General features: G+C 33.7%; 1 protein-coding gene across 4 annotated transcripts in view; it reads right to left on the minus strand.

Annotated features, from left to right (window-relative positions):
• The window catches only part of RNF180 (ring finger protein 180), a 253819-nt gene that overhangs the window by 204455 nt on the left and 27947 nt on the right, over positions 1-21417 (minus strand). The window contains exon 1 of one of the 4 annotated variants that reach the window (XM_074201761.1): positions 4121-5378. The exons of 2 other annotated variants lie outside the window; for them this stretch is intronic. In XM_074201761.1, the coding sequence (XP_074057862.1) occupies positions 4121-4243 (123 nt within the window). In that variant the 5' untranslated portion in view covers positions 4244-5378. Of the gene's footprint in view, positions 1-1167; positions 2003-4120; positions 5379-21417 lie in introns of those variants that run through there. One more of the 4 variants, XM_074201760.1, reaches the window with a different exon arrangement.

A 21417-nucleotide genomic window follows, 5' to 3' on the forward strand; every position in this document is an offset into this window, starting at 1 on the left:
AGTCATGACACAAATCCAGTTGCAACCTGACTTTTAGGCAAACAACATGCACATGGCAAATATCTCAAGACCCCCTCTCTCAGGCTTATATTCATTTATATATTAAATGTAATAATACAAAAGGCCACAATTAACTGAAAATTAAAGAAAATAACGATGACTGACATTATTCAGAGTGAATATCTCCAATCCCTGATCCTATTAGTTCATAAGTAGTATAATGGCAGAGACCACTTATTACTTAAAATTTTAACCTTTCCCTGCACTGCAGCCTATACTAACTGGTTCCTGCTGAATTGAGATTAAAATACTGATTTCAGTATTTCACCTGTTTTTCCAGAATTTCTAGGTACTCTAATCTAAAAAGTCTGATATAATAGCTACATTATTCTAGGTAAAATAAAAGGGTTGCCACATAGTAAAAAATGCAATTGACAATCTAAATGCAATTTCTGTTTATGTCCAGAAGTACAAGTACAAATATGTTTTCTATTTTTACCACATGTTTTTTCCAAATTTTTCATCTAAAAAGAATAGGTACCAGTGGATGTTTGGTGAGCTACTCCTATTACTCTTCATACCATTGCATGTTTTAAACCAACTACTTGAAAAAGAAAGGCTGAAGAACCCTCTCCCATTCAAACCATGTACCATATTTTCTAGCCAATGGTTTCACAAGGTTCTCTCTTCAAAGTGTAGAAAGAATTTTAAATGATTTAATTTAAAATAATTGTATTACATGTTCTTTGTTCCTTCAAGTTTTTAAAACTTCAGTTGTGCTTTGAATGCTATTACAATTTTAAATTAATTACTGTATAAAACATTTCTATTATCATAATTTCAATACATCTCAATAAACTAATTTAAAACTGAAATCTTTAATTTCATATCCATATATCTGCTTTACTTCTTCATTAGCCACCACCATCTTCAATTTATCTAGGTTAAGAAATTTGCCAACAGTTAATTTTGTAGAAAATTACACAGAGACATATCATAGATTTGCTTTTTACTTATTACTTAACCATCATATAAGTAAATCACAAATTAGATAAAGTAGTAATAACTACTTCTGTGACTACTTGACACAGAACAGGTAAAGAAATGGTAAAACATTTATGCTGATAGTAGCAAATGTAAAGGAAAATACTTTCTATACCAACCTACCTGGTAGTACCCGATATTTGTATACTTTAGTTCAGTCACAAGCCTTTTATAATTTCAAGATAAATGTTAAATATCCAAGTTTTCCTTGTTTCCTACTAAAACATTTAAGGTAGATTATGTTTTTTACTTTTGAGCAAAACAAGAATCACACAGGTTTAAGTTTATCACACAAGGTCACAAAACTCTTACATGTCAGGGGCAGACCTGAACCCAGGACTTCTACTCTTTCCACCGAGCCACGTAGGGCCTCTCTGCTTAGACTGATATCTCTGACACAATTTTATTGTTCTTTTCTCTGTCCTATGCAAACCTAATTCCATTACAGTAAAGTTCATTAATGGACAATCAATTTATTTCCAAGATTGAGGGATATTGCATAAATTTAATCTTTTAAAAATTTCTTAATAAAGGTACCTTACAGAACTAAAATTGGAAGCTAATAGACTTTGCCTTGAATTTTATTATTAGATTCAAAATTCTTATCACATTTACAAGATGTACACATAGGAACTTTTATGTTTCCTTTTCAATGGATTAATGAAGGGTCCCACATTAATAAATGAAATGATAATTATGCATTATAACTAAAATTAAAATCAATAAAAATAATTAGCAAATATTTATTGGATATCCATTATACACTCTGTGGGGGGGGTTATAAATTAGCATAAGATACAGTACTTATGTAGAGCTGTGAAAAACTCCACATTCAATGAGGATTTTGCCAGTTTTCTCTATGAAATGTTGCACACTTATATCACATTTTTCGAAGAAGTATATTTTAAATCTTTTCCATTTTATTGGTGATTCTATTCTATTTCCTTTTACAAATGAAGAAACATTATTAAGTTCCAAAGGAATTTAATTTCTTTGATCTTTTAGAATTAGTAAAGCAATAATTAAAAATAAATAAAGGATTATTAGTCTGCTATACTTTAAGATATTATAATGAAACCACAAAAGCATATCAGAAATTTGGCATGCTTTTCTTTTTATATTAAAACAGTAGGTAATATACCCATTAGTAATGCATATTATCTTCACAATGAAAGTATATAGATTTTCTTTAAATAGCTATAATAAAAATTTTACTTCCATGCCATTGAGAAAGAAGATTCCTTATAGCAACTAAGAGTCTGGAAGACGGGGAAAGAAAAAAGTTGTTTTGTATAGCATTTTCTTTACTTTTTCTGGAAATTAAGGAGAGGAAACTGGGCAAAGATGATTGTAAACATAGAAAATTTAATTATAAATAGGATATTATCAACTAATTTCACCTATTTTTCCCATAGAAAAATATGTCTTGCACAAGTATATATGAAAACTTTCTTTTTTAAGGAATAGAAAATATAATTGTGATTTCAATTGTATAAGGAACTTCTAGTGGAAGAATTACTCCTACGGATTCAAGGCAATACCTTCTCTACAACTTTAATAGTCCTTAAACTTTTTGGTGTCATGGATTCCCCTTTGTTTGATGAAATCTATGGACCTTTTCTCAAAATTATGCCTTTTTGCCAACATTAATAATTCAATTAAATGCTAAATTCTCTAGATATTAGTGAAACTAAAGATATAAAATTATTCCTATCCAAGTTCATAAACCTCTTTACATAGTCAGTTTACTTGAGAGGTGGAACTCTGGGTCATCTGATGTCCTCATAAAATTTTCTATTAACTCTGCAACACTATTCTTTTTTTTTCAAAAAATATTATTATTATCGAAGGGTTCTGGATGCTGTAAAAGAATCTAATACTTATGTATAGTTATGAAATTCATATAAAACTAATTAATTAAAAATCAAAAACAAAAAATACAGATGAAACAAGATGCAGTGCATATATATAAAATCAGGAATGACAAAAATGACTATGAATCAAATTCCTAGTTACAGATCAAGATATCTCAGACAAATATGACATCTTTCAAAGATATAAGCTAAGTTCCTAAGTTATTTTAAAAAGCAAAACATTCAAATTTTAATATTTATGCAGATTTTTGGTTTATGGCTATGAAACTATTGCTAATGTTAGCAGGATGGTGACAGGAAAAGAAAGGTAAACTATACTGATGAGGCAGCAAATGGAGCTAATGTATTGCCTTTTAGCTTGTTATTATTCTTTCTCTCTGCTGCTCTCCTTTAAGAGTCCAGGGAATTTTTTAATTGATTTACATATAAATATTTCATTTTAAAACAAATTTAATTTCTTTCCCTAAGATTTTCCATGAGCTTCACTTTGAAGTATAAAAAGTTGAAAAATACTTAGCATTTTTGATTACATGATTAGAAAAAAATGTTCAACATTATTTAATTTTCCCAATGTTCCCAACAATGATCTCTTGGCTAATTTCTCATAAAACCAATTAAACATTTTTTCAGATTATACTATATTATTTATCATATTGCAGGATGTTACAGTTTTAGAAAGATCCCTGGAGATCCAGCAATTTCATTTTATAGTTGAGAAAACCGAAGAAGCCCATAGTAAAGAGTGATGACTTGTTCAAGGTCACATTTCAAATCAATAGAATCAAAGCTGGAATCCAGGTCAGGAGTAAGATCTCCTGACTCCAAATTTAATACTTCTTCCATTGTATCAAGCAAAAACAAAGAATTTTTGGAAGATAATGGCTACTATCCAATACCGAACAACCATGTGACAAATTTCTTTGATTTTGCCCTTTCCTAAAAGAATGACTATGTTATAATGCATGGTGGATTATCCACAATTTCAAGAGCTATTTGTTCATAAAGAAAATTTCCTACCTTTTGAACTTTAGAATATTACACTAAAAACTTTTAAAGGTAACTCTGGATATTAATGAATATTATCAGTAGGAAAAGGATAACCCCCAGAATCTTTCAGTGGTCAAACTTAGAACTTACAAAGCCAAAATTCTCTAAAGAAGTTCTCACTGAATATCCTGAAAAGTAGAATGGGTCATACTTACCTTTGACAACTGATTTCCAACACAGTTTGTGAAACACTCAGAATTTGCTATACATTTCCAACAACGAAGAATAACTACTTCTTCTTGGCTATACATTTTAATTCCCATTTTAAGTTTTTTCATCTGTAGGAAACAATGTATGGGGTTTTTTCCCAATTAGGAAGGAACTATGGCTAAATTTGTTTTACTAAGTTCTAAGCATTGCACCAGTTATTATTTAAGGATTGACCATTCTATTTGAAGGTGGTGGTAATGCATGAGATTTTTTCCCCCGTTATTTTATTTATTTATTTTGTTTGAATGTTTTGATGTTGTAAACAATAATTGGGACAACTAGGTGGCGCAGTTGATAGACACTGCCCTGGAGTCAGAAGGACCTGAGTTCAAAATCTGGTCTCAAACACATAATAAGTCACTTTAACCCCACTGCCTTATCAAAAAATTAAAGTTTAAAAAAATAATGAACTGTCAATTTTATTCCATACTACCTCCCCTGCAAATGGCAGCAAAAAGCAATAAATAAGCAAATATATATACTACATATCTTACTTAGCATGTGTAATAAAAATTAGAAGCTTCAGAAAATGATTTCACAATATTGATAAGCCTATATCTCACATGCAGTAATAATTTAAAAGTACCTAATACAGTGCCTGGCACATAGTAAGCCCTATATAAATTATTTTTATTATTGTTGTTACATTCATTATGGGTATTAAAGAACAAGAAGATAAAGTTAATGATCTCATGGAGCTTTTGAGCAAAGAACAATGCCAAATTCTAATACAGAAGAAAAATATTTGAAATTTCTGAGTGCAGTCAAAAGAGCATCAAGCATAATAATTGAGAATGGCTAATTGATAATAGGTTTAAATGGGATTAACAGTCTGAGAAGTTGTTTTAAAAAACAGGGAGAAGAGGGAAATAAATGAATAGGTTCAGATTTTCACAATACCTAATAGGAAAAATCCCCCTTCATATCCATTAGTATATGTTTTATTTATCAAAAGTTTTCTACTTAAGACTTTTTTCTCATTTTGCCCTTCTACTGGTATGAAAACTATCAGTTGTTTTTTTGCTACCTAAGATGTGAATTGGAAAATAAGACTAAACTCTTACAGAATTTACTCTTCTGCCATCTTTTCAAGGATACTTACCATTTCTTGAAGTGGCTTATAAATGGTTATTTTTAAACTTATAATTTGAGACAAATAATTTGACTGAGAAAGTATTTTAACAGGTGGCATTTAATTGAAAGGAAAAAGTATTTTCCTTAAGAAAAAATGGAGTTCAGGTAGTTTACTAAGAATATTGAAACTTTAAAAAATAAATTCTTGAAGTATTTCTATAAAATAGTATTCTAAATTAGACTAAAATTAAATTTTGATGTGAAAATCAACAAATATTCATTGAGAATGGTACTGCCATCTCACACATGTGATTTCTTGCCACACGAATCATCAAATCAATATTTTTCCGCATAATTTCTTCAGCTCACTTTTTTCTTCTTCATGGTACAAGGAAAATTCTTCCCCAATAGAAAGCTTTGTTATATACAAGGATTAAAATTAAGCTCAACCAGCTACTCACCAGTAGAGTGAGAAAAAAATCATTCTGTTGGGGCAGCTAGATGGTTCAATGAGTAGAGCACTAGCCCTAGATTTAGGAGGAGCTGAGTTCAAATTGGCTCAGACACTTAATAATTACCTAGTTGTGTGACCTTGGGCAAGTCATTGCCTTTAAAAAAACAAAAAAAATCATTTTGTTATACTTCTGATTCCTACTCATCTCTACCTTGGGAAGGAGTTGTAGAGAGATATTAGGGTTCCAAATACACTTGCAGAACATGTCATAAAACTTCTAATAGTGAGTTGGAGATCCAAGATCTACCTATTCCTAATTCTTTTCCCAAAGATGCTTTATTTTCAAACATAACAAGAATAGAAGATAAAAGTAGGAACAAGCAGGAGAAAAGCAGTAAGCACTTATTAAACCCCTAGTCTGTACAAGGTCCACTGTTACAGAGTAATGTGATCACTTTGTCCTTTCTCTTTCTCTCCCCACTAACAACTACAGTGATCTGTCTTTTCTGCTGCCGTCTGCTGTGGGGGGCTCTACATTCTCTCTTCTTACTTTTTTTTAAAGATTTTTCAAGGCAATGGGGTTAAGTGGCTTGCCCAAGGCCACATGGCTAGGTAATTAGTAAAGTGTCTAAGGTCGGATTTGAACCCAGGTATTCCTGACTCCAAGGCCAGTGCTCTATCCACTGTGCCACCTAGCTGCCCCCTCACTTTTTTTAATCCCTTATGATCTGGCTTCTGATATTTTCATTCCCCCAAAACTGCTTCCTCTTAAATTCCTCTTGATCTCTCAGTTGCCAAATCTAATGATCTTTTCTCAGTGTTCAATCCTCCTTGCCCTCTCTGCAGCCTCTGACACTGGTGATCACTCTTTCCTCCTTGAATACTCCCTTCTCTTTTGGTTTCAGGTCACTGTTCTCTCCTGGTTTTCCTCTTACATCTCTGATCATTTTTTTCTCCATTTCTTTTGCTGTATCTTCCTCCAGATCATACCCTCTCATCATTGGTGTCCCTTAAAGATTCTGTCTTCCTCTTATCCCACTATACTACTCCACTTTAGTTCCCAAGGATTTAATGACTATACCATCTCTATGGTTATGATTGTCAAATCTACCTAATCTCTCTGCTGACCCCCAATTTTACATCTCCAACTGAACTGGATATTGAGTACATATTTTAAACTTAGTTTTTCCAAAATGGAACTAATTACTTTTTCCCTAAACTTCACCCCACTCCTTTCATATATTTTTCTGTAGAAGACAACACAATCCCCTGAGTGCTCAGCTTGCCACCTTGGAGTCACTATGAATTCTTCACTTGTTCTCACCCAGTAGTATAAAGTTACTGCAATTAAAAAGCTCATAGTTGGATGTTGGAAACAAACTGGCAGTTGCTGCAAAGCAAGCCACTATGCTTCCAAGACCCTGGTTCTACTTGTTAGTTTTCAGACTTGGGGCCGTGATTAAGGAAAGTCAAGTATATTTGTATATTGTGCTGCTAGAGGTGAAATTCTTGGACTAGAGTAAAACAAACCAGAGAAAAAGTATTTGCCAAATATGTTTTCATTAATCAAGAACAAAAGTTAGAGGTTTGAAGACAATCAGATACTTTCACAGTTCCAACCATAAATGATGCTGACTGGGGGCATTATTTCCATGAGTGGCTGGGCAGCTTCCAGGAAACCAAAGTCTTTGGGTTTTAGAGGAAGTCTTGTTGCAAAGCTGAGTGGAACAATTCAATCACCTTACTGACAACTGAGAGACAGGTTGGCTATACTGTGGTGTGGCTAAAGTGTCACTAAAAAATCACCATTTTATTGTTATGTCCAGCATTGCTGGAGCACTGTGGTGCCTCTCTGATAAGGCAGAGAAATCACATCAATAAGGCTAAGGATTTCCACAGCATCCAGACATCACCAGATGTCCTATTTCCTATCAAATCAGGCCAAGTTGTGAAACAGTTCTGGAAAAGGCAGGGAGGATGTCCTTGTACAAAACTCTTCTCACCATAATAAACATAATGTGTAAGTCATGTCATCATTTATATGGTGACATGGCTCTCTTTGATCAAGAAAGTCAACTTACCTATCTATAATGAAGGTGTTGCCAATATCTGTTGATTTCATCTTGGTAATATGCCCATTTCTCTCCTCTGACACTGCCTCTTCTCTAGGGCAGACCTTCATCACCTCACATCTGGATTAATGCAATAACCTGCTGACCTACCTGCCAAAATCTCTCCCCATTCCATTCCATGCTCTATTCTGCCAATAAAGTGATTTCCCTAAAGTAGAATGTCTAATCATTCTGCTCATCCCTACCCCAACTCAATAATTTCTAGGCACTTCCCTATTGCCTTCAGCATCAAGTATATAATGTTCTTTTTGGTATTCAAACTTACCCTCATCCTGCCATTCCAGTCTTTTAAACTTTACTCCCTAATACATATTTTTCAATACATTAACACCAGCTTTCTGGCTATTGCATGAACAAAACACTCCATTCTCTTGGTTGCAGGCATTCTCTCTCAATGTCCTCATTTCTGGAATACTTTCTCTCCTCTGCTCTGACTACTGACCTCTCTCACATCCTTTAAATCCCAATTAAAATCCCATTTTTTTCATAAAAATCTTTTCTAATCCATCTAAATTCTCATGCCTTCCCTTTGTTAATGATTTTCTATTTTCCCATATATAACCTTCACTGTAAATATCTGTTTACATTCCCTTTCCCCAATAAGCCCTAAAGCAGGAAGGGCCTATATTTTGCCTCTTTTTTTAACACTAGTGTTTGGCAAGGTCTCTGGCACATAGTTATTATCAACAGGTACAGAGTAGGTCCTTCATAAATGTTCACTGATTTTCTCATTTGAATCTCACAACCTTGAGAAACAGATACTATCATTATCACTATTTCACTGTTCCGGAAACTTAGAGAAATGGAGATTAAGTGACTTGCCCATGGTCACACTGAATTCATCCTTTCCTGACTCCAGGGCTAGTTCTTTACTCACTGGCTCCCAAGGTACAGCTACAAAAAAATTTTATGCCATTTTTCAGTCCCTTTCCTGTTATTCTCTCAGAAATATGTTTGTCCTTCTTTCTTTAAGGAGACTAGGACAACCAAGGGAGATGATGCCATACCAAGCATGTGAATTGGATTTGAATGAGGGGTACTGTATTGAGTCACCAGCCTCATTTTCTCCTCCAGAATCATCTAGCTCTAGTGATCAGATATGAATCAGGATGACAGGATATGACCTGGATGTGAGACAATCAGAGTTAAGTGACTTGTCCAAGGTCATGCAGTTAGTGTCAAGTGTCTCAGGCTGGATTCAAACTCCTATCCTCCAGACTTTGAGGATTGTTCCACCTAGCTGCTCCCTCTCAGAAATATACCCCAGTTGCACTTAAACTTCAATACACAAGTTCAATTTTAAGAATCATGTTGAGAATGTGAAAATCTGATTGGGAAAACATACCAATAAGGTTTTGTTGCTATTCATTAATGATAATTCTAAAGCTGATGGTTTGACAATTGCCAAGGGCCCAAATGTTCAATTTATTTCCTATCACCCATATCCTATAAAACATTATCATAACAGGGGAAATGAATCTACACTACATCTATATATTGCTAACCCACTTGTGAGGAAAGCTTTTGTCCAAAATGTATTTACCAGAATGTAAGGTCTATGAAAGCAATCAGGTGCTGTCTGTGGTCCTGAATCCAGATCAACAGAATCATTGTCATAGATCTAAAAATCCCACAAAAATGACTCCCTACTTTTTTGGCAGACCTTCAGCTGTTATAAGGATAAAATAATGGCATGGGTCTAAAAAGGATATTAAAATGTTCTAGTCAACTGTTACCTTATTATGTAATTCTGCTATCCCTTATACTTTAATTTTTCTTCCTTAAGGATATGATTTCCCTCTCATCACATTCAGCTTAGATCAATGTATACCATGGAAACAATGTAAAGACTTGGGGGGTGGGGAAGATTAGGGGGAAAAATTGTAAAACACAAAATGAATAAAATCTTAAAAAATTTGCTAGTCATCTTAAATTAACTTTTTCATATTAGCATCAAAATTGTGATCTGGATGTTGATACTAAACAAACCATAAAATTATATTTTCAGAGAATCCTAGACTTTTCTCCATACAGTGATGAATCCTTCTTCCTTAAATTATGAGTGATCACATTCTGTTTCTGTAAGGTTCTGAGAATTTTATATACTCCATGAGGAATTTATATTTTTCCATGAGGCATGAATTTTTCTTTTGTGGCTCCTCTTCTTTATAAAATCTGAGCCAGGTCAAGGGAATGCAGAAATGGCAACTCCTGAATAGTCAAATAATAAAAAAACAAAAATACAAGACTTGATATAATTAGCATCATAGGATTCAGGTTCAAATTCTGCCTATAATGTTTATATTTGTGTGATCTTTATAAAATAACAACTTTCCTGGGCCTTGATTTCCTAATATGCAAAATGAGGGGATCAAACTAGATGACTGCTTAAGTCCCTTCCAGCTCTAGATTTAATATACTATATCCTGTGATTTTCATGCTTCTGAAGTTTCTTGTCCATGTTCATGACTAGAGGATGGGACTTGAAAATGATGCAAAATGTCTTATATATACTATTCAATTCTGATTAGTTAAATGACCAAAAATGATTCCAAAAGGATAAGGATAAAGCAGACTATTGATCTGCTGACAGATGCTGAGCTCAAGACACTGAAGGAAGCATATACCTCTGAACATGATTAATGAAGGAATTTGTTTTACTTCCGTATAGTTATTTGTCATACAGGTTTTGTTTTGCTTTTTCTTTTTCCAACGGAAAAGGAAAGGGACAAAAAAGTAAATGCAGATTAATAGGAAAATATAAAAAAATCTTAATTTGGTTCTTTATATAAAAAGAATACTGCAAGAAAGGGAAAAAGATAAAAAAAAATTAAATGAGAAACTCCATTAAGAACTTTCACTGAGAGGAACTTTAAAATAAGTTACACTGCTTGGCAAATAAAAACTTTTGAGAAATGGGAAGGGCAAGTTATTATCAACCAATCTGATAAGGAAAAGCTTTAGACAATGAATTTCAATTCTCTTTTGATGGAGTATCAGAAATAGATGGGAAGAAAATTATGGACTATATGCAACTTAAGTTAATAACTGAACAGGGGCTTAATAATTTCATGTATTTCTCTGAAAAGTATAAATTTTATTGTGCTATATAAGAAATTATATATTTTTTTATGTTTTTGCAAGGCAAATGGGGTTAAGTGGATTGCCCAAGGCCACACAGCTAGGTAATTAGTAAGTGTCTGAGACCGGATTTGAACCCAGGTACTCCTGACTCCAAGGCCGGTGCTTTATCCACTATGCCACCTAGTCGCCCCTAGAAGTGATATATTTTTAAGAGTAAAGTGACTGAGACCTTAGGTTTTTCTTCAGTTAAATTTATCTCAGCAGAAGCTCTCTAAATGTATTTTAGAGTCATATCTACAACAAACAGCCCACTCAAAGAAAACAGGATAAATGTGCCATCTAAGTGTTAAACAGAATAAATACTCCTGAATTAAGAGAAGAGTAAAAATGCCATCTAGTGGTAACAACAATAATAAGAAAGACATGATTTTATGCTGTAACTAATTATATATGCCATAACTTGGTCAAATGTATGAAAATGATACTGATATGATAACAAATTTCACACAAATAAATGAAATATATTTAGAATGAGTTCCCAAATTTGGTGTCATTCTTTTGCACAGCTTCCCATCTCTGTACTCTCACAGTCACCATACTTCCTTATTCACATATCATTGCAACAATCTCCTGAATTTTCTATCTCTCTCTACTCCAATTCATCATCCACCTCTCTACAATAAATTCCAGTGGATTCCTCTTATCTATAGGGATAAATATGTCATCCTGTGTTTCATATTTAAAATATTTAACAATGTGGTTCCTTCTTACATCTTAACATATTAGTTTCAGTCACAGACCATGGTCTAGCTATATAAGACTACATGCTGTTCCTCATATAGAATGTTCCAACTCCCATCTTCATGCTGTAGAATTATCATATCATCAGCTATCTATAGTACAGTGGATAAAGTGCTATGCCTGATGTCAGGATGACTCGTCTTCCTGAGTTCAAGTCTGGCTTCAGACACTTACTGATTATGTGACCCTAGGCAAGTCACTTAAACCTGTTTTCCTCAAAACACTCATGAAGAACAGAACATGACTGAAATACCTGAAGATAACAAAACAAAACTAGAAAAGTCTTTTTACCTGGACCTCTAAGAATCCCTGGTCTCTGGTCTCCTTAAAACTCAACTCAAATACCACCTTTTACAGGAGCCAATTCCTGGTCTTCCTAATGCTTTCCCATCTAAAGTTATCGAAGATATGTTTTGGAAATGTATTTATTTCCCTATATATGTATATCAGGATATAATAACTTTGAAAACAGAAACTTTTTGGTACTCGTCTTGTATCCCCAGCTTTTAGCACAGTACTCTGCATGAGCTGCCTTATTAAATTAGCTTTTGGATTCATAAACTTACTAAATGCTTACTGAGTGATAATGAATGACACATATATTACTAAGCAAAAGGGGGAAAATACATACCCAGAAAATTCTATCTCCTGAATAAAATGGTCTTTAAATAAATGAGCTCTCTGAAGGAATCTGTACTACGTTTGAAAAATAAGAGCTGTCACTATCATATCTGCCCTGAGTCTTGAATAATAATAACAAAAATTATCTTTGCACATTAAAGTTATTTTCACAAAAGTCCTTGTCTGGGATCCCATCTTGGCACCTGAGGTGATGATTGATAGATTCTTGAAAGTTATGCCAGTGAATTATAAGGTTTTGCAGCTTTCTCAAATGATGTCCTGACGTACTATTACTATCCGAGAAGCAGTTTAATGAAGTATGGAATGGCTAATCACTAGCCAGTGATGTTCTTAAATGATGAATTCTTTGACCAGAATGATACACAGCAAAAGGAAAAATACAAAATTTTCTTTATTCCTATATGGTCCCCTTCTGTTTCCACAAATGATGGCAATTTTGCCCAAAATGAAAACATGAATGAGAAACAAAAAAAGTTTTCAAGTCATCTACAAATATTAAATGTTGGTATTCTAAATCTGAGTTTTTTCCAGTGAAAAATAAGCAACTTCTAGAAGACAGCACTCATGAATAGTATAAATGCTGCTAACCTACAAAAAATTTTAAAGGTTAATTACTTAAATTTTAAAATACTGATACCAATTATTAAAATTAAATAGTCATTGTCTTGTGCTATCACTCTACTTAATTTTCAGTTATTGTAAAACAATTTTCAGTAGGTTCTGCTCAGTGACTGAGAGGATTTGTATCCAAACCTCAACATCATCCAAAGAACCAAATTTTGAAGCACACACAATGGCTTCAATCTGATCTCACAAGGAAGAGTCTAATTGAAAAAATCAAGCTACCAATGTGGCCAAGTTAAGCATCTCTACTAACTCTCCAATCCAAGAAGCATCAACCAAAAACTGTCACATATAATGTAACATTTTGACATGGTGCACTGCCTTGGAAAAAATTAAGTTAAAATGTATTGTTCAAAACTGACAGATATGTGTGTGTGTGTGTGTGTGTCTGCATAAAATAATTTTAAATAATTAAACTTTCAAGGTTTTTTGTAAGTTTGAAACATAGTTCTGGGTCTATTGAAGTTTAAAATTTCACTGAGTCTTTTGAGATACCCTGTACATCTTGCCATAAATTCTTGATCAGTATGACTTCAAAAAAACCTTTTACAAATACAATACCTAGCAAATCATTCTAATTTTCCAAACACATCAAAACATGTTGCAAAAGTATTTGAAGACATATAACAATAATGAAAATTAAATTATTTCATGTATCTTTTATATGTATCCTTACAGTTGCTATAGCTAAAAATTTTATCACTTTGTGACAAACCTGATAGTGAGAATCTCTAAACTTAAGCTGATGCTAAAACAAGATAAAAATATATATGTGTATATAAATATACACATATATATGATCCACCATTTGGGTTGAAGGGGATACTCAAAAACCTTCCATCTTGGTAGACCCTTCCCAATCCTACATACTGTTCAGCATAAATTTTGTGATACTCGTATCATTTCCATGGCATTGATGAGGCAGAGGGGGACTTCAATAGAAGTTAATGAAATAAACTTATAAAAATATCTTACATTTAGATGAAAAATGTAAAGTAATGGTCTATCAAAGAACAAAACATAGTAAAGTACACCACTGTGACTAAGGCTCCCAAAGAGATTACAATTTTATATATAAGCAAACATTGTATACAGTAACTGTCACTATTTTAAAGCTAACAGTAAGTAGGACAACATAGGATGATAGAATATAAGTATATATTACTTTTGGAATAAGAGGCTCTTATCTCAAATTTTAGTTTATCTGAGCATCAGTTTCTTTATCTGTAAAATAAGGGGATTATTCTAGGCTATGTCTAAGGGAGTCTTAAAATTCTAACTCTTATGAAGCTATTATCGTATTATTCCTATTCCTATTCCTCAATAATTTCAAAACCATATACAATGGTAGCTAATGACTGCACAAAGTTAGCTGAAACAGGTAACACATTGAAGAAAGTTCTCATATTGCTTGTAAAATAAAGATACAGAGCTCAAGAAGACCACATGCTCAAGAGTGGAAAATACAGTAAGTCAGGCATTAATCTATTTAGGGTACTATAATGTGAAAGACATTGACAATACAGTGCATCTTGACCAATTCAAATATACAAGGGGTCCTTGTATTGATACTTTCAGTATAAGATGGAAAACATTTACTATAAAGGTTCATTATGGTCCAATGTTTTTATTTTTATGGAAGTTTTCTTGGAACTACAAAGTAATCCTTAGTCAAAAACATATTTGGACCTAAGAACAAAGTTTGGTTGCCTTACTTCAAAATTCATATTTCTACTATGCTATAAGAGTGGCTAAAAAGAGAAATTCTGTGTATTGTTAGGAAAAAAAAATCTGCAATAATCTGTCCTTTTGCTCTCCACAGAAATTTCCCAGTAGTGGGCAAAAAAAAAAAAGAGTTGTGCCCTAAAGGATAAAAGCACTGAAACAGGAGTCAGGAGATTTTATATCAGTTCTGCCTCACTGTGGGGCCTTCAATGTTCTGTACATTATTATCCTTTCATATTTACTTGGACCTGTGATCCAATCAGTGTGGATTCTCTCTTTAAAGTAGATAATTATTCAATTTCAGAGTTGGAAGGGACTCTTACGTCCATCTATTCCAACCCATTGCCAAAATGAATCCCCACTCAAAATGGTATCCAGCCTCAGTTTGAAGGCTCCAAAGAGAGTAATTACTCCACTTCTCAAAGCAGCCTACTCCACTTTTATTTTTTTACAATTAAGGTTTTCCTGATATTAAGTCTAAATCTATCTCCTTGAAATGTGTACACTTTGCCCATGATTCTGGTCTCTGAGGCCAAACAAAACCACTCTAATCCTTTTTTAATATGACAAACCTTAAAATACATTGAAGAGAACTATCATGTTCCTTTCTTTCTTCTTCTAAAAATGCCCAGTTCCTTCAACCATTCTTCATATATCTCAGACTCAGAGACATTTACTATATTAGTTACACTGCTTTGGACATTCACCAGTTGATCAATTTCTTCTTAACTTGTAGCATCAAGAACTGAACACAATATTGTAGATGAAGTCCAAAGAGAGCAGAGTACAGCTGGACTATCATTTTATTTCTATAGATTTCAAGTAACCCACCCCTCTTTCTACTCTGTGATTTTTGTTCATGACTTCCTATAATGCTCCAGAGGAGGTCCATTTGAGGTAGTCCTTCCTCTAATTCTCTTGACAATCCAAGGATACTAGTGCTATCTGCCTTTCCTCCCAAATATCTCACTGATATCTTTTATGCCAGTTCTCCAACAAAAAATTTTTCACTGCTAATATATCATGACCTATTCATAACCCAACATGTGCATCTATATTGCCATCTGGGTAACCTGTAACTTTAATTCTTTGAAGAAAATGGCATTTATTGATTTAAACTTATATAGTATTCCTGGAAGAATACAGATATTTAAAAGATGAGCCAATGTTTCAGGAAGAAAGTCAACATCATCAGGGTATTATATTAATGTATTATACTATTTCTTAAGAATGTTGATTACAGAAATGCAAATTAAAGCTTCTCTGAGGTACCACCTCATACCTCTCATACTGGCCAATATGACCAGAAAGTATAATGACCATTGTTGGAAGGTTTGTGGGAAATCTGGGACACTATTACACTGCTGGTGGAGCTGTGAACTCATCCAACCTTTCTGGAGATTAATTTAGATCTATGCCCAAAGGGCAACAAAAATGTGCACACCCTTTGTTCCAGCAATACCACTACTGAGTCTATACCCTGAAGAGATGATGGAAAAGGGTAAAAACATCACTTGTACAAAAATATTCAAAGCATCCCTGTTTGTGGTGGCAAAGAATTGGAAATCAAGTGAATGTCGTTCCAATGGGGAATGGCTTAGCAAACTGTGGTATATGTATGTCATGGAACACTATTGTTTTATTAGAAACCATGAGGCATGGGAATTCAGGGAAGCCTGGAGGGATTTGCATGAACTGATGCTGAGCGAGATGAGCAGAACCAGAAAAACACTGTACACCCTAACAGCAACATGGGGGTGATGATCAACCTTGATAGACTTTTGCTCATTCCATCAGTGCAACAATCAGGGACAATTTTGGATTGTCTGCAATGGAGAGTACCATCTATATTCAAATAAAGAACCATGGAGTTTGAATAAAGTTCAAGGATTATTCCCTTTAATTTAGGAAAAAAAACCTGATATCTTATTGTCTGATCTTCTCATCTCTTATACTTCATGTTTCTTCCTTAAGGATATGATTTCTCTCTCATCACATTCAATTTGGATCAATGGGCAACATGGAAACACTGTAAAGACTGACAAATTGCTTTCTGTGGGGGGGATGGGGGGAGGGAAGTAAGATTGGGGGGAAAATTGTAAAACTCAAAATAAATAAAATCTTTAATTAAAAAACAGTGCAGAGGGAGAAGATTAAAAAATGAAAAAGAAAAAAATGCTGATTATACTCAAATCTCACTTTACAATAAAGGTATATCCCTGTAAAGACATATATGATACAAATATAAACACTAGTTCTCACAATTTTAAGGATTATTTTTATAAAGTAAATAATAACGTCCTTCCCTCCCACCCCTCACAATTTTTTAATCTTCATACATCAGATATACTTTTAGTAAGATATCATGTTTTCATGGAGAGTTTTCAATTTCTCAGGAAAAACAAAAATGTAAAGCAAAGTAATACTTTATTATTTCTTACTATTACTGAATATTGTTATTATTGAATAAAATTTACTGAGAGTACTTATCAAATTAATGACCTAATTTGAAAAGATATGCAATACACAGGTTTAAAAGAAAAGATGACAATGTCTATAACAAGAAGCACATGGTGTCTTTAATCTGAGCAATGGAATGTACTTCTAATATCTAAAATCCACAGTATTGCATTATTTCATTTCACTTTGTGAATCCAAATGTGAGATGAGAATCTATAGTGAAACATCCCATAATGAATTATACAGGAGGCAGCGAGAGAATGCAAACTGATCATGTTACAGTTCACATTCTCTTTTGCTCCTGAAGGAGTTATAATAATATGTAGTAACATATATTTACTTCCCCTGTCTCATTCTCTTAGCAAACAATTTTCCCTGAAGTTTTGGACACTTGTTACCAAAAATGTAGTTTCTGAGATTTCTGGAGAAGGAAGTAAAATATTATTCTTTGACATTTTATTTTCTGCTCCAAATGAATAAATGAAAGTCAAATTAGTGTACAAAGCAAACAGCAATTCAAGTGAATACTTTCAGTGAATAGCTAATATGTTTTAAAATTAGCTTGTTCCCATAATTGATTAACCAGGATTATTAGACATGTGAATCAGGAAGATCAAGTTTGAATCCAGATATTTAATGGTTACGAGAGCTGGCCAAGTTATATAACTATTTTAAGTCTCAGCTACTACATCTGTAAAATGAAAGGGGTTGTATTTATTGGAGTCTGAGGTCTTTTCTAGTTCTAAGTCTATGATTCTATAATATCTTAATTCTACAGATAACTTCTTAATTGTAAAATAGATTAGCTCTCAAAATAAAATAAGTTTAAAACAAGGTGTCACAGACCAATTCTTCTCCCCACATACCATACCCCTGCAAGTGTGGTCAGGGCGGCTAAGTGGTGTAGTGGATAAAGCACCAGCCCTGGAGTCAGGAATACCTGGGTTCAAATCTGATCTCAGACACCTAATAATTACCTAGCTGTGTGGCCTTGGGCAAGCCACTTAACCCCGTTTGCCTTGCAAAAAAACTAAAAAAAAAATGTCTATGGGTCACTTCTCAGATTCTTGTTTTGCTTTTTTAATTCATAAGAAAGAAATGCTAAACTTCTTAAGCAAAGGAAAATAGAATCATCAAACTGAATGGGGCTTTAGAGGCCATCTTCTAGTCTAATCTATTAATTTTTTGAGTAAGCAAAAAATGAGCTCCAGAGAATTAAAGTTTTTTATTCAAGATCACACGGTAGATATGGCAGGCATGGGATAATAATCAACATCTTCTGACTAAATATTCATCCCCCTCTTCATGTGCTGTAGATTATTTGCTCCTGTTACAAACTGATATATAAACTCTATGGATCACCTCAACTAATTCTCTGAAGGTTATGTGACTCAAAGTCACAACCATATAACATCATCCAGAGAACATCTGTAGTTTAGGTAAGGTATTTAAACAATGGGACAGCTTGAGTTTGTGGAAAGCACAGGGCAATGCTGCAATTACAGCTTGTCCTTTTCTTTAATTTAATTCTGAGACTAACTCATTATTTGTCATCAATGTCTGCCCCATATACACATATTTAAGTACCAATTCATGAGATTGGTCTTTCAACTGAATATTGTGGACTGGAAAGTAGGCATCTTTCATCCACTTAAGTTTTTCTGAATAAATGATTAAGGCAATTTCAGAGCATTCATGTAGCTTCACTGTGATTATCCTGTGATGTTGTGGGCTTGATACAACTGTCCACAAAGCATCTAGATAACTGCACCATGCACAGAAAATCCCTCTTCAATTTGGAACTTCCTTAGGACATGTTATAAAGAAAATAAACATTTTTTGGTAAACTAAATATCTCTATATTAAACCTTACTCATTAAGCATCTCACTTGAACATAATTTAGCTGTAGCTGTATTTAACAAGAAATCTCATTTTTCTCAATGAATGCATGAGAAATTCCTTGTTTGAAAAGATTCCTTAAGTCTATACTTTGGTCAGTTCAGTAAATGCTTTTTAAAAAATTGACAAAACAAGACCTTATATTCTCTGTACTTTTCTGTTAAATTGTGTGAATGAATAAAGAATATGTGTATACATAAAATATAAAAACTCAAAAAAACTGTTCGCTCACATATATAAATAATCCAGATACCTGAATAAGTATATTTATTTATCTACTTAGTTATCTCTAGTTTCTCTCCTGAACTTCAGTCCTCCACTATCAACTACCTAATGGATATTTTACACTGGATGTCAAAACAGGCAAAATGTCCTCTATTTTTTCTACACAAACCTACTTTTCTTCCAAACTTCCCTTTTAATCATTCAGATTCAGAATCTCAGGGTCATCCTCAATTCCTCACTCTTTCTCACCCACTTTTGTTTCCAAGTCTACTGAATTCTACCTCCATAATATCTATCCCTTCTCTCTGTTCTTTTCAATTGATACTACCATCAACCTTGTTCAGGGACCTCATTGTTCCTCTTCTGATTTCCTAATTGGTTTCCCTTCAATTGTTTCTCCCCTTCAATCTATCCAGCATATGGGATCAAAACTGATATCCTATATCATATGTCTGACCATATCATTCTCCTTTTCAGGAACGTCTGGTGGTTTCCTCTTGCCCTGAAATCAAATAACTCCACTCCTTTGGCCTAAAAACTTCTACATTTTGTTTCCAACCTTTTTTTCCTAGGCTTATTACATAAATGTCCCTTCAGAGACTATGTTCCAACCAACCTGGATTACTTCCTGTCCCTTCCCCAACATCGCTATGCTTGTGTGAAATCTACTCCACAGGCACACAATACAATCAATCCATCCTTACCTTTGCTTCTTGGAATCTCCTGCTTCCCTCAAGGTGAAGCTCAAATAATATCTCCTATCCAAAGACTTTTCTAAGTCTTCCAGCTGTTGGTGATCCCCCCATCTCTACACTGAAATTACTTGGCATTTATTCTGTATTTACTCATCTATGAATGTATAATTTCGCCTTGAGAAAAGACATTTTTCCGTGTCTCTTTTCCTTTTCAAAAACAAACTCCTTAAGTAAAAGTTGTTGAATCGTTTCCCTTCTACTTTCTCACTCATTTCTCATTATTTTGCTATCTTGATTCTGATCTGTTCACTCAATTGCAACTGTTCTCTGCAAAGTTACTGTTGATTTCTTAAGTGCCAAATCTGACATCATTTTCTCAAATTTATCCCTTTCCATCTCTTTACATATCTAACAATGATGAATATCTCCTGGAAACTCTCTTATCTCTAGACTTGCAGGATATTTTTCTGTGTTGACTCTCCTCTTACCTTTTGATTCCATTTTGTTGAATCACAATCCATAGTTGGTCCTGAGGGTAAACCCCAAGACTTTCTCTTGGGCCCTCATCTATTTTCACTCTTCAGAGTTCTAGTCCCAAATCACCACTTTTTTAAAGGAGATTTCAAAACTGGATGTCCCAAGGGTATCACAAACTGAACACATCTAAAACAATATTACCTTACTTCCTTAAAGACAAGGCTTTTCTAAAAATTTTACACAGAGCACCTACATTCTTCCAATTACCCATAAACTCTATGTTATTCTTGATTTTTCTCTCCCCTCACTCTATATATCTAAAGAGTTGCCAGTAAATCTTACCAATTCTACTTCCCTGCCATATCATGCATACATTCCAGTTCCTCTACTCACAAATTTAACACTTTCATTCTGGTTCTCATCACCTCTTACCTGGACTATTACAATAGCCCACTATTGTTTTCTTTTCTCCAAATTCTCTCTCTGTCTTCATAGGTCCCCAAAGAGATTTTCTAAAACACAGCTTAATACCAACACTTCTAATATGGTATTTAAAAGAGTCTCATAACCTGCTAACAACTTAAACATTACTCCCCTTTGCACATTCTATAGTCTGGAGAAACTGGACTTCTTGCTATTCTTCACATGACATGCTATTTCCCAGCTCCATGATTATGTATAGGTTGTTCCCCATGACTGAAATACACTCTTCACTCACTTCTGTCTTGTAAAATTCTTTACTATCTCAAAGCTCAGCTTTGAACCTACCTTCTACAAGAGGCATTTCCTAATCTCTCTAGCTCCTAATGTCTCTCCCAACTAAACTACCTGTATTTACTTTGTTTGGATTTTTTCATGTACACCTTGTCTTCCCTTCTGCATTCTGGTACAGCGTAGGAGCTTAATAAATGTTTGCTAACTAAATTAATAAAGCATTGATGAAAAACAT

Source organism: Macrotis lagotis, chromosome X, assembly GCF_037893015.1.
Source record: "Macrotis lagotis isolate mMagLag1 chromosome X, bilby.v1.9.chrom.fasta, whole genome shotgun sequence".
Taxonomy (NCBI): domain Eukaryota; kingdom Metazoa; phylum Chordata; class Mammalia; order Peramelemorphia; family Peramelidae; genus Macrotis; species Macrotis lagotis.